Genomic DNA, 14645 nt, shown 5'->3' on the forward strand with positions numbered 1-14645 from the left:
TCTCACGGAGTGCTGTAGACCATTTTTTTATTAAGTAATCGAGATATTATTAAAAGTGTAAGGCGCTTTCAGGTATACTGGAAGAGCACCTTAGACCAATCTAACACCCTTATCAAATTCCTTAGGCGAATATGAGGCCAGAGCATAGTTGTATGTTAGATATGGAAATTTCCCCCATTTCTTTCGGCCCTAGATTCATTATCTTCTCATTTTTCGAACTTCTGAAACCCTAACCTCCCCTTCTCTCCTGCCTCATTCTCCTTCATTGAAATCCTAACCTAGTCCCCTGATTTGGTACCCCTGTTTTTGCTTCTAATGTCTTACCTCAAAATTCTCCTCTAATCTCTCCCCTGTTCATTCCTCGTGTCTTCTTCTGCTCTTTACAGATTAGGAGCATCATATATGTATTGTTAGCAATAGGCATAATTGTCTTTTCAGCGGTCTGATACTTTCTTCCTTAGTTGGATTTTCTTCTTCAGCATCAGATCTCTCGTGTGATTCATACTTGACGCCAAGTTTTTGGCAGTAGAAAGCACACACATTAGAGCCGAAATGATCTGGTCCGATCAAGAAATAATTAGGTTTAATTTTTTTTTTTTTTAATTCTCAAACGAATGTGGTTCCTGATCATTTGGAAACAAGAATTTGGGAGAAAGTTTTTGGGTTTGTAACATTTTTCTAGCCCTTAATTACATTCGTCATATAGGAGCTAGAAAAATGGTAATCATAAATTTGCTCTTCACTCCATTTCAATTTATTCATTCCACTCCTTAAGTTTTTCTTTTTGGCATTAATAAGGTTAATGCAAAGTAGGCAATTTTAGGCCGCTGCGCGTGCAACCCCTCTAACAAACAGAGGTAGTCAAATGAGCCACTTCCTCCACTTTAGGGTAACATTCGGAACCCTCTATTGAGGGTAGCCACCAGGGACGAAGGAAGGGATGGCCCATATAGGTCATGGCCACCCTCCAACTCAGAAGGAAAAAATCATTTAAGGTAAAAACAAAAAAAAAAAAAATTATAAGGTTTAACAACACAATTTATTGGCCTTTGACCCCTACCCATACTAAACACTACCTCATTTCCCTGGTAGCCACCCCCTTGGACGGGTACAGAGGTGGTTTTCTTGTTTTTTCAAATTTTAATTTTTTTAATAAAATATAAAATTATGCTTTCATTGAATTGGTATTAATCCCATTAATTCCACGTCAGCAAGTTAAGATAATTATGGACGTAAAGAGTGAAAGAACAAAAACAAGAAACTTAAGGAGTTAAAAGCCAAATTTAAAAATTCAAGGAATAAATTGAAATGGCAGAATTACTAAAGGAATATAAACACACGAGAATGACGAACCACAATTGGTGCAAGTAATATGCCTAACTCAATTTCGATTAATATGGCTGGCTATTCTTCTGTAAGAAAAAAGAAAAAGCAAAAGGAAAATAAAAACAAGAAGCATTATAGGGTACTGACTATCGAGGGAACAATTAAAAAGGCCGTGAAAAACAAACAACTTAGAGGCTTTTGGTGTTAACTTATAGATGTACAGATTTATAACTAGAGGCACCAGTTTTCCCCGACACCAACGGTTGCTCCTTTGAACTAGTACCTACAAGGGCTTCTGAGTTGCTAGTTTGGCCCTCAGAAATTCCAGGTCTCATCCAAACCTTGACATGCCCTTCCCGACACGCAGTGAGAATAGATTCCTCCGTAAAAATTATGCCAGATTGGGGTTCGGAATGGACGCGGTGGGCGACTAATGGCGAGAGCTTTGGAACGACTCGCATGCTTGGTGCAGGTTGGAGAGTGCCCACCGGGCAAGCGCTGTCCCAATGAGATGATTGGCTTCCGGTACTGAATGTAGGGGACCCACCAGGTGGACACCGGCGAAGTGGCACTACGATCTCGTCCATTGACAAATCCCACAAAAGCAACTGTGTATCCTGTAAATATGTACACAAGTTGCATATTTAGAAGATACAAGTAGATAGATGCAATCATTTCGTTAAAAGATAACACAAAGGCAACACAAACAAAAATCCTGGGAATCAACATTCAGTTTAATATGAATGCATGAGACGAGAAGCAAGTGAAAACTTGTTTGCACAAAATCAATTAAAACCTTATGGGTCTAGAAATGTAGTCATTTCAGGAAAACATCAAAGTGGATTATTATGGAGAGAAAAACCTATCAATCTTTTTGTTTTTTACCTCTCTAAACTACCATTAGATGTTTTGAAAAGTAATGGTAAAACATTTAAGACCTGTATCACCATTAAGCAAATACCTCAGCACATACTTTCTAACAACTCAAGCCCAGCTTCTTACAATCAAGTTTCCCATGGCACTGATTGCTTGTCAAATAATTTGTCCAATGGCCTTAGCACATAATACAACCTGTTTATGGTGTTTGTCCTAGCATCTTGTCCTCCATTTTTTCCCCAATTGACAAAAATTCAAGTCATGGTCACAAGGCACTCTTTGTACTCTAAAAATCTAGAGACTTCTGAAATTCAAACCCCAACATCTAATTAAATTTGTAATCTTGACAACCAGAGTTGGAATTGTCACCAACATCAAGAAGGATATCAATTCAAATACATAAAGAGCCATGCAATAACCCACAACAGCAAGAAGCCTGCATGGGAGAACAATAGCAGGAACTTTTTACAAGTGCAGATCATAGATATAACCGGTTTTTAGATACACAAGCAAGCTTTTATTTCATATATTAAGATAAACATAAGAGCCTTTGACTCAATTAAAGATATCCATCTCTGTCTATTTCCTGTTCTTTTATTTAATTTTTTTTTGTTTTTTATTTATTTATTTTGTGTGTGTGTGTGTGTGAGTGTGGGAGAGTGAAAAAAGGTGGGGTTGGTGTTGTTGATAGCGCACAACATTATTACTCCGACCAACAGAACCAAATCGGTACATGGTATTTTCTTCTGTGCCATCTGAAGTCGGTGATGACCAATATGAGTCAAAAGTCACTCCACTGACCTGCGAGCCATCCTTTTTAAAATGATTAAGATGGTCATGAATATGAAACTCAAATCAAAACTTAACAAATCTCAAATTAAAGAGTTAACGATTTAGAAAAGCTTTACCCATGAGTTGTGCCCCTCGCCCCATGCCACTACCTTCCGATCTTCCATACTCCATACTGTAACTAGATCATCTTCACCACCCGTGAGAACATATTTTCCATCAACACTGACAAAAAGCATTAAAAGGATGTATGATTTTCTTTCTTTTGTTTTTTTTTTTTTTGAGGGGTTTCTTTTGAAGTTAGTAATGCTGTCTATGAGAAATGAGAATAAGGAAACACCATGTGATATGCAATATTAGAATATTCTGGAAATGTAAAGGATGATATTTTGACTGAGAAATAATCTCTTACATATCAAGTTACCTCCAGGCACAACATAGAAGAGCACCATAATAGCTTTTTCCACCACATATTAATTGTTCTTTTGAGTAGTCAAATACCCGCAGATACCCTACATTTAGCCCTTGATATCAGCACCTCCATTATAAGTGGCACTTATAAACAAAAATAACAGATCAAGAGAATACCATCTCTGCCAACTATAGCCAAATATGCACCATCAGTAGAGAAAGCAATGCTGTTGATTGATCCTTGGCAGATATGCCATCTAGCAATTGGATTACCCTGCAAATAGAACATTAAAGAGCAACAATAAGAAAGAGAGAAAAACATGATGATGGTAAGAACAAAGGCAAATTGGTTCAGTTTGTATCTTCGATAAACTATCAAAACAGAGCAGAAGAAGGTTGTAATTCTTAGCCAAGTTGCACCACATGTGAGTAATGCAGAAGAAGATACGTCTCTGCATCTAAATACACATTACACATACACACACATGCACGCACAAACACATTGGTGCATGCAAGAAACACGGAAAGAACAAATTGTATTAAGAAAACTCTGCATGTGGGCCATGTGCATAATGTATCACCATGCTGTTTGTGAATTTTTTTTTGGATTTTCAAACATGATAAATTGTTGCCATGCTAAGTTAAGTTGTCCCTGTGCCTAACAAAATTAGCCAATTAGGGATAAAGTTTTGGTTCGGATAAATGCAAAATTATTTGCATATTTGCATAACAATGTAACATCTACAGCCACCCCAAGTATCAAACAACTAAAACATACCACACAGACAAAATCTCATTGCTGGTTAAAATCAATAACTGCTTATCAATTTGACACATGTTTTAATTGTCTAAGCAGTACCTGTCTACATTATTATTTTATTCAGTAATCTTGAAAGCTAAATTGAAATTAAAGTAGAAGATTATTGAACAGCTAAGCTACTTGAATATGATAAAGGGCCAGAATGCTATTAGAATATTAAATACCAGTTACCTTACTGGACCTCGCATGCGCCACAGAAAACTGGGTTTGATCCTTTATAACTGGAAAAGAAGAATCAGCAGTACCATCCTTGCACTATAATAAATATGGAAGTTACACCAAATTAGTTTGTGCATTTGAGCAGAAAAATGGCAGGCTGAGAGAAGGCACATTGAATATAATTTAGGCTTGCCTTTTCATACGCATACAAGTTTCCATCAGCATGAGCAACAACAAAAGTACCATCACCTTTGGGAACCCATGCAATACCGGCACATCGACTGTTAAGAACAACTAGTTAGTTTGCAAATTAAGACTAGTAACCACACACACTCTCTCTCTCTCTCTCTCTCTCTCTCACACACACACACACACACATTAATTATTTATTTATAGATATACACATATTCTTACCATTCAGGATAAAGAAAAAAAAGGCAGAACTTGCAATACAAAAGTAACAGAATCCAAAATTCTTCACCCCCTTTAATACAGGATCCTCACTTTTCATCTCAGCTTTCACTTTCTTATTGATGTAAACCATTTTTTGGCAAAGCGAGAATCATCAGGTGTAAACCCAGCATACCATAAATATGTTGACCAAAAATTATTATTGATGGTGTGTTAGTTAACCATCTCTTAAGAAAGAATTGTGATTGAATCAACCCCATTGAAGGGTTACCGATAATTAAGTGGGTATTAATCATCACTTAGATGAAACTCTTGCGGAAGGTATCCTCTCTTTCTTTCTCGCTACTCCGGCTTGCTTCTTTTCAAGGAATTTTTTATTTCGATTTATGCTAATAGTTACCTTTTCTGGTCATGAACTAGAGTTGTCCATCAATCCAACAGCCGGTACCCCATAATTGCGCAGTCGTGCTGGATGAAGATCTCTCACATCTATTTTTTGCTACAAGTGAAAGTCTGCTTTTCTATGCTGCCTTCTGCCAATTCTTTATATTGGGCATTAGTTGCTTGAATTTGTTTACTGATCTTATTATGCAAGTCATGAAATGTCGTGCAAATGCTTCGGCTAATTCAAAAACTCTAATATGCGGGAGACAGCAGGAGAAGGTCTAAAAGGTTTCCTAGGCTTATAACAATGCACAATGTCAACTAGACTCACGCTCATAGACCCATTGACAAAACTAGTGTATGCGAATTGGGCTGTATGATGAGTCGAGTCCCAATTCCTATTGTTGTTGCACACCAGAAATTGCAAAGGGTTTCCTAAACTTTGAATAACCACTTCCATCTAACCATCTATTTGAGGATGGTAGGATGTGGAGAATTTTAGCTTCGCACTCACCATGTGCCATTGGGCTTTTCAGAAAAAGCTCATAAACCTAATGTCCCTATAAGGCCCTAGAGGGGTTTAAGAGTCTAGAACCTATCTCTTATGGCAGTTCTTCTTGAGGGTCCACAAAAAACTCTTTAGCAACCACAAGGAACATAACAGACTCTTTGTTAGCTTCCTTTTCAAACTGTCTGGAGCTTATGATGTTCAAGCCCTTTTCTTTTGTCACCTCCTTTTTCCAGTCTTCAGTCTCTTTAGGTTGTGTAAGAGCACACCTGACCACACCCATCCTGGGTGTTTGAAGACCATTCCCTTGCTGATCTACCTGACACAAGGTGAGTCGAATGCAACTTAGATGTTAGGATCGCCCCGACAATCATCATCTAAGTCCTGGAACTCATCAAGGTTGGGTTCATAGATTTGTTTTAAATGGCAAATATAATATACCAAAAATAAGAAAGACAGCAAACCTGAACCTTTGTTAGTTAACAAGAATGGACTGACAGTACCTCCAGGAACGTGGGCTGGAAGGGCTTGTTGCTGGAACAGGAATGGGTTCTCAAGGTCTTGCACTCACTGTCCTTTGGGCCTCAAATAAAGCTAACAAATAATCTGGCCCGCAGAACAGCTGATAAGTGCGAGTGTCTGGCTCTTTTATACTTTCCCTGTGTTGACCCACAGACTATTTCTTCCCAAAAGGACTCTCCTTGTGTTCTGCCTCTTTTCAAGTCTCTGTGGTTTAGACGATATAAATGGGAGCAAGAGTTGCAGCCTGGATGCATCTCAAGGGCATGATTTCCTGCAGAGACGTGGCAGCAGTACGAGTCAGCAAGACACTTGTGGTGGAGGCATGAGCGAGAGGTGACGGTATAGTGCAATGGCTCGTTGGCTGACAGAGAAGGCCAGCGGGTGAAAGCCCTAGCTCTGTGGTTTGCAGTGCAGGTTTTGGTCGTTGGAGGCGTCGGTTGGGTGGAGGCATAGTGGTTATGTGGTGCAATGTTGGGGTGTGGGCTGCCCAAGCCATGCAAACGGGCTGCGCTGCAGTGGTGGACTTGTGGTGTTGGGTGGCGGTGGCTAGCCGGTAACATATATAGCTGGAATCCTTTGGGGTTGGTTGTGGTGCAATGGTTTGTTTGGGATTTTTTTTTTTTGTTTTTTGTTTTCTTTTTTAAATGTTTGTGGTGGTTACTGGTGTTTAATGGCGGTGTGGCTTAGGTGGTGAGGAGATTGTTTAATGGCTGATTGGTGGTGATGGGGCTCGGTGTGGTTGACACAGCTTTCTGTGGTAGACTAAAACCAATGGTGGTGCAAGGTGTGGCAAAATTGTTTCTTCAGCTTTCCATGGATCGTTCGATTGTTATGAGAAACGATTGACCCTGACTCTGATGCCAAAATTGATGTGGAACAATAAGAAGTTGAGAAGAAAAGTTGAAGGGAGAGAGAAGAAGCAAGGAAAAGAAGTAAGAGAAGAAGAAGCAGAAGAAGAGGGAGAAGGAAGAAGGCAAACAACCCATCATCTTTTTTGTTCATCAAACGCTACCAATCAACAGTACAAAATTATACTTAAATAGACTAGGGATTAATCCCTAACCCTAACCGTAGTGACACTTGGAGTGGCAGCCCACTAAAATAACATAAAGCTCAAAAGTAAACATAACCAGTCTGGAAAATAAATAACAAAACAAATAAAATGTGAAATAATGAAAGGCCAATAACAATCCAGCTCTCAATCACCCATCTGCAAAGTCATAGGTTGGGCTATCCTCCGACATCAACATCCATGCACGTGGGATTGATGGCCCATGTTTGGTGTTCCCACCATGACTTCTTTAATATTTCTAGCTTTCATGATTTTCTTGATCTTTTTTTCTTCCCATAGTTAGGTGTATCTAGTTTCTATGTAACTGGATTGCGCGCGTTTTTTTAGTGAATTTACTTACCAAAAAAAAAATGCTTATCAAGAGAGACGTACTGAAGCCTACTACAACACTTGGGCTATGTTTTGTTGAACACTTTCCCCTCCACTCAATACTATTCACTTTGTCTAAAAAAATATCAAAACATTCTCACTTTTTTCACTTTTTATATCGCATCATTTACTTTTTACTACTATTCAAATAAAAAAATCACTACAAAACAAAACTTTTACACTTTTTAATACAAAAAATTCTAACACTATATATCACATCAGCTACAATGTCGAAGGGGAAGGGGTTGAAAGTGTATAACAAACAAGGCTTTAGCCAACTGACAAAACCTCCAAATAAAAAAACAACTAGTTTGCGTTCATGTGTCCTTTGCTAATCAGAATTGAAAATGCCCCATAAAGTATTCCTTTTTTTTTTTTTTTTTTTTTTGTTTTGAGTTTGAGCCAAAACCACATCAAAGATACTTCCATGATATTGGATTTTGAATGTAATGTCAATTTAATTTGACTAATGATCATTGAGAATTAAAAAAATAAAAATAAAAAACATACATCTGCCCTGAGTTCAGAGAAACAAGATGCAGTAATCAGCACACAATCAGGTCATTTGTAACAATTACTTCTCACAAAAGGATGAAAATAAAATGTTTGACATAGAACAAAATATATAATATGTTCAGATGTTCGCCTCATACCGAAAGTGGATTTAACACATGCATGTTTTAAGACTGAGAAACCAGAACAAATAGTAAAAGAGATAAGAACCAAACGGAAGAGGAAACTAGTCTTGCCTGTTACTGACTGAACCTTCTTTGTTATAATGGTGGGCACCGACGAGCTTCTTTCCAACATCTTGTAATTGTTGTCGCAAAGACACCGAGTAAACTACAATAACATACAAAATAAGCAAGTCAAAACCAGCTTCTACCTAAAAGGATCCTCATTCATCATACAAAAAAAACTTTTACCATCTCCAGAGTACAATCCTATAAGCAAGTCATGTCCATCCTTGGATTCAGGATCAAATGAATGGCAGACAGGGTTTGAATTGCTAAAATGTATCGCCTTTATAGGATCCTAAGAAAGAAAAAACACTTGTCACCAACATAAATTCCAATCCAAAGACCCCAATATCCCCAAATACCACAGCCCCAAAATGACACCCAATTACCTTATCCTGCGAATTGAGGTCGCTGATAAATAAAGTATCCCCTACATTGAATATCAAATAGGTTCCTTTACCATCATAATTTGAATTAAGCATAGAATGACTACCATTAGACCCTGCGAATGAACTACTTCTACTAGTTCCATTAGTAGTTTTACTCGTGCCATTCCCTCCAACAAAATTAAGCGTCCGGCCACCATTTCCACCCCCTACCCCTAAGAGCCTTGCAGCTGCATATCTCACTCCACTGCTCGTACTCGCACTAGAGCTCGGCGCTGGCCCAGCCTGTGTAGGCTTGTCCTTGAGATGTGCTAGAGTTACCTGAAAATCACAACCCAAAAGTCAATATATCAAATTCATAAGATTTCTATAGCTTAGAAACGTGATATTGTACAAACAATTCAAATGAGTTTATTTAGGATTGACGGCAGTGAGATAAAAAAAAAATTGATCAAACCCTTGTTTTCCTAAACATTCCCTCAATTTTCTAAGCAGCCAAACAGAAAATCAGCAAGCTGGGAAATTTTTGGAAAAAGAAAGGAAAATTATTACTAGACTCGTTTAGTTTCACTCTTCGGACCCACCATGGAAACAAAATCCTTTTCCCCACTAAAACTAATTGCACTTAAGATTCAAAAATTCCTTTTCCTTTCATTTTGCCAACCTATTCCCCCTACTTTCTCAGCCGCCAAACGCACAGTGTCAGAGAGATTGAAAAGAAACCCTACCAAAGAAACGGATTTGCCGTGGGAATACGGAAGGAGACCAGGGGGGTGAGTCTTCTCGTACTGGAGCTTGTACCGTCCCTCTGGCGTCTTGAAGTACGTCTTCAGCGCCTGAGCTTGCGCATTCGTCGTCGGTGGATACGCCGTCGTTCCCGTCGACGCTACCGTCATCACCCCGTTCCCGTACCCATTGTTTCCGTTGTGCATCATCATCACACGAATCCGTTCCCCTCTCTCTCTCTCTCTCTCTCTCTCTCCTAAAGTCTTTTACTCTCTGCCTCTGACATATTGTGTTGCTCTGTCTCTCTTGTTCCTTCCTCCTTTTGTGCAGGCAGCGCCCGACGAGGAGGAGGGATCCTGTACGGCTCGTGCGTTAGTGTGGATTTTGGTCGGACGACTTGGATGGACCAATCATGAGTGCAATTGGTGGGCCATAGGTATCTTGGGACTGATCTATGGATGAGACGCAGGGCTTAAAGTGGGGTATTTCATATTGTATAAAAAGAAAGTGTTTTGGATTCGTGGGTATTTGAGTTGGTGTAGTTATCTTAATGAGATAAATTAAGTAAAAGTCTAATTATGAGGATCACTCACAATCAAATTGGTTCAATTTAATACATGGAATTATCTCCTCCAACCTCCTTGATTATCCCCCTTTTTTTTTTTGAATTTTTAGACCTTACTCTCATGCGATTCTTGGACTTAGACGTTTAGTTGTGAAAGATTTTTTCTTTTTCAGTTGTGAAAGTATTTATTTTTTAGGGTTAAATGTGTTTTTGGTAGTTGGGATAAATGCAAAATTGGTCATTGTGGTTAACATAAATTACAAATAACTCCATATGGTGGTATAAAAAATAATCTATAAGTCCCTATTGTGTTTTTTTTTTTTTTTTTTTAACATGTCCACACAAGAAGTGAAGAGAGGATTCAAATTAGTCATCTCAACTTCATAAGGCGTGGTCTCTACTCGATTGAGTTACTCCTTGAGGACTATATATATATATAAATCACTCTATGCGGTATAAAATATAATTTATAGATCCTCAGGATATGCCAAAATAGCAGTTTACTTTCTCAAATCAATTTTCGTTAAGCAACTTAACAGAATTTGTTACTTTGTCACGACATACCCAATAAAAACATGATACGTGTTATTATTAATTTTTTTACTTCAAAGAATGACAACTAGGATTTTTCACATCAGTTTAAGACGCCAACTAAGATTACACGTCATACTACTATAATAAATTAACATGTAGGAGAGAAGTTGGCCATAAGTTGGTTTGTGTTGTGACCTTAACATTTTCCAATCTTCTCTTATATTCCTAAAATTTTACTTCGTGCAAATGACGTGGAGTGAGGGTCGATGTGTAATCTTAACCAGCGTCCTAAAATGATGTGAAAAATCCTAACACTGTTCCACATGTCTTATAGGTAAATACAAAGATAGTACATTCGTTTATGAAACTAACACTGTTCCATGCCGTTAAGAATGCGACACTTATGCTGGATGTCATTTTTTTCACCAAATTACCGTAATACACGTCGTTTTTCAAATCCAGGTCATCACCATGCTTATTTCCCAAAAACATTTCCTAGGAAAATTTCCTCCTAATTCCCTATCAATTTCCCCATTTTCCTTTCAACTCATTATTTTTTGCCTTAGGTTTTAAGATTCATGCTTCCAGTTCGCCTTCCTCCAAACTTTCACACAAAGACGACAAATTTTGTTGGATTCTAGTACTTGTCTAAAAAAAATTGACATTGTTGCTTGGTCTGTGAACGTCGAAGAGTATATTTTGTTGGTTGGTGCCTATTTTGCGATGGTCAGTGGCAGAGCCAGACAATTCATATTAGGGGTGCCGCTAAAATTTTTTTGAGGGTGCGAAGTGGTAACTTGCGTAAGTAGGAGAGAATAAATTTGTTCTTTCTTGTTTTTGGGACTTGGGTAGGAAAACAACATTTAAAAAAAAAAAAAAAAAAAAAAAAAAAAAGCTTTTCGGGTACCTTGGCACCCCCAAAGCCTTATTGGAACACATCCTTATCCACAGCTTAGTTTGAATTCAAATATAGATAGATTTTGAATTCAAATTGTACAGATTAGATAATTGTAAATATTCAAATGTTGTAATCTTGTTATTCATCATCTATATATATGAAACACAACCCAACGTGAAGTTCGGGCTGTTTTTACAGAAAATTATCTATTCTATTATGGTATCAAAGCCCTCATTGACATACGTCTAATTCATGGCTTCAAGCTTTCTCGAGATAGTTATCCCGTATGGTGTACCCAAGTTGTCCCATATCTTGAGGGAAATGAGTTATATGAATTTGTCACCAGGAAATCTATATGTCCTCCCAAATTCATTAACTCTGTCGCTATTGAATCTACTCCATCAGTCTTGGTCAAAAATTCAAAGTACTCAACCTAGTATCATCAAGACAAAATAGTCCTCAGTGCCCTCATATCTACTCTCTCAGCAAACATTTTACCTTATGTTGTGGGTATCAAAACCTCACGTGCTGTGTGGTTACTCCAGGGAAAGATGTTTGCTTCGGAAGCCAGAGCCTGTTTCAAGCGAACTAAGCTTCTTTTGACCACAATGAAGAAAGGCAGCCACTACATGGCTGACTATTTCATGCAAGCCCAACATTGGTCCAATCTATTGGCATCTGTTGAAAATCTTGTTAATGATACAGATCTGGTATGTTATTTAATTGGAGGTCTCTCGGCTGAATTTGATTCTTTGGTTGCTTCTCTCACAACACGTTTGGAGCCTATCTCATTAGAAGATATGTATGTTCATTTACTCATATTTGAGCAACGGCTAGAACGGAACAATTCTGTTCCAAATTTGACCAACTCCTCAGTTCATGTTTTGAATTCAATCTAAGCTGTGGATGAGGATGTGTTCCAATAAGCCTCAAGTGGCTCTGCCACTGGCGATGGTGGCAACTTGCCAAGGTTGTACGCCGAAAAACATTTGCTCATTATTGATGACGCATAGTTTCAAAGTGAACTGAAACCAGTAAATATATGTTTGGAGCAGGGACGGATTTAGGGGGAGCTGGTAGTGGCCTTGGTCCCTCCAAATTACAAGAAAAAAAAAATTTTAAGGCAAAAAAAAAAAAAATTTTAAGGTAAAAAAAAAAAATAATAATAATAATTTAAAGTATTTTTTACCAATTGATCCCTCCCAAAAACATTTTGGCCCTTGGTCCCCCCCAACTCAAAGCTGGCTCCGTTCCTGGTTTGGAGTGTTGTAATGCATGTGTGTTACGTAACAAACATGATTTTTTTTTTTTTAGCCGATAAATGTTAGGTGTTTTCTTAGTATTCTCCTTATGTTTTCCTAGTCCTAGGTAAATATTATTTTTTAAAAATCAAGAAAGAGAAATAAGGGCAATTTTTTTTTTTTTTTAGAAAATAATATTCACCTAAGACTAGAAGAATACCATGAGAACACCTATCATTCCCCTATTTAGCCATCTTCAAAAGTTTTTATTGCTTGACATTAAAACATATTGATGAGTTTTTTATAAGGAAACAAAATATAACGCCTTGGTCCATTGGTTTTTAACAAGTTTCACAAGCCATTGATTTATTGGTCAAATAACATATTTTGAAGTTTATTGCACATGATGGTTGGTCATTATAATATCTTTTATGGATTTTTATGGTCTTCAAGAAGTAGTTCAATGAGCTGGGACCACGTTTAATGAAGTGGAGGTCACCAGTTCGAATCCCCTCCCCCTCTTGTGCAGACATATAAAAAAAATTATAATATCTTTTATGGATTTTTATTTCATTATATATCATTACTGTTTTGGTCATTATTACTAATTATGACCATTTGGTCAATAATATTCTTAAAGCAATTGGTTTTGTTTTAAGGCTTCTTACTCTTGGTCATTTATTTTTCTTTAATAGTCGTTAGTAAAACTCATCAACTCATTTATCTACATATGAGCTTACCAACTAGCATTTCGTTAGATCACATTGTTGTTTTCCAAAAGAAAATCGTACAGTATCAAACACACTTATTCCATTGTCCAACAAAGTTTCTTCGCAAAGCCATTAAGATAAACATTAGTGCTCCTTTTGATGCGACTTGTATTCTCTCATTTTCTATGATAAAAAGGGTTGTTCTATTAGACTTTGTTATTGGAAGTGCGTCCTTAACGAAGGTAAACACTATAGTCTAATCCTAGGAGGTTGCGTATCAAAGGATCCAATTGCACTGAGTTTTATACTCCGGGAGGCACAAATCAACTTTTAAGGACAACACTCTTGCGAGATTCTATAATATTGTGAGATCTTTCTACACTCTACTTTTCATCTCTTGTAATTTATTAATTTATTGTTAATTTTCATACTGATATTAGTTTATTTCAATTATAATTTTGTGCACCATTCAAATTATTTCCAACAATCTGAAAGGTTGATATTGATGGTTGTACAAATGTTTTTTATTAAGATCATAACAATAGTATTTAAACTTATGAAGCAGAATGCGCATGTGAGAAAGATGAAATCAATTATTGAGTGGAAAGATAAATATTTTCTTGTGGAAAAAAAATAATTTGATAATTGATTTATTTATTAGAAGAAGAGCTTAATTTCATATGTAGGTATTGGAAGTGGAAATAATTATTTTAATTGAAAGAGTTATCGATTATTTGTACTCAAATTTTTTTGTCTAATTATCTTTTACTATTGGGTCACGAATCTTGCAATAAAAAGTTGAGCCTTTTATGATTTTTTAGAACTTAGCATTTTCTGTTGTGTTGTGCTGCTCATGATGCCTTATACAATGCCATTCTTTTTGCGCGGTGGTAACTTTGGATGGTACTTGAAGGTAAATTCAATACTTGAGTCCCTTCTAATATGCTCTTTCAATGCAGACGCTTTCCATTATGGATTGTACCTGAAGTTGTTCAAATATCTCTCTGCAGCCCACTTGATTGTTGCCCTTTTGTTCTTGTAGTAGTTGCCACAATTGTGAATGTCAAAAGAAGTCTTAATTTGAAAAGACTTTTTTTCATTCATCAAAGATGCGTGTATTCTCTAACCACACTTATTCCTGCAAAAGGCAAACACCCGTCTCTTCTAATTGTGTATGAAGTTATAGTCAAACCCTTAC

At 37.2% G+C, this 14645-nt stretch overlaps 1 protein-coding gene across 1 annotated transcript; it reads right to left on the reverse strand.

Moving 5' to 3' along the window:
• Positions 1 to 1345: 1345 nt before the first annotated feature.
• Positions 1346 to 9914, reverse strand: LOC132163532 (uncharacterized). The gene is made up of 11 exons (XM_059573850.1): positions 9502 to 9914; positions 8777 to 9094; positions 8574 to 8682; positions 8397 to 8490; positions 4575 to 4662; positions 4394 to 4477; positions 3580 to 3676; positions 3416 to 3503; positions 3111 to 3216; positions 2913 to 3003; positions 1346 to 1945 (listed from the first exon to the last, which is right to left on the reverse strand). The coding sequence occupies exons 1-11, from the start codon at positions 9709 to 9711 to the stop codon at positions 1536 to 1538; spliced, it is 1695 nt and encodes a 564-aa protein (XP_059429833.1). The 5' UTR covers positions 9712 to 9914; the 3' UTR covers positions 1346 to 1535.
• Positions 9915 to 14645: the final 4731 nt, after the last annotated feature.

This window comes from Corylus avellana, chromosome ca10 (genome assembly GCF_901000735.1).
Source record: "Corylus avellana chromosome ca10, CavTom2PMs-1.0".
Taxonomy (NCBI): domain Eukaryota; kingdom Viridiplantae; phylum Streptophyta; class Magnoliopsida; order Fagales; family Betulaceae; genus Corylus; species Corylus avellana.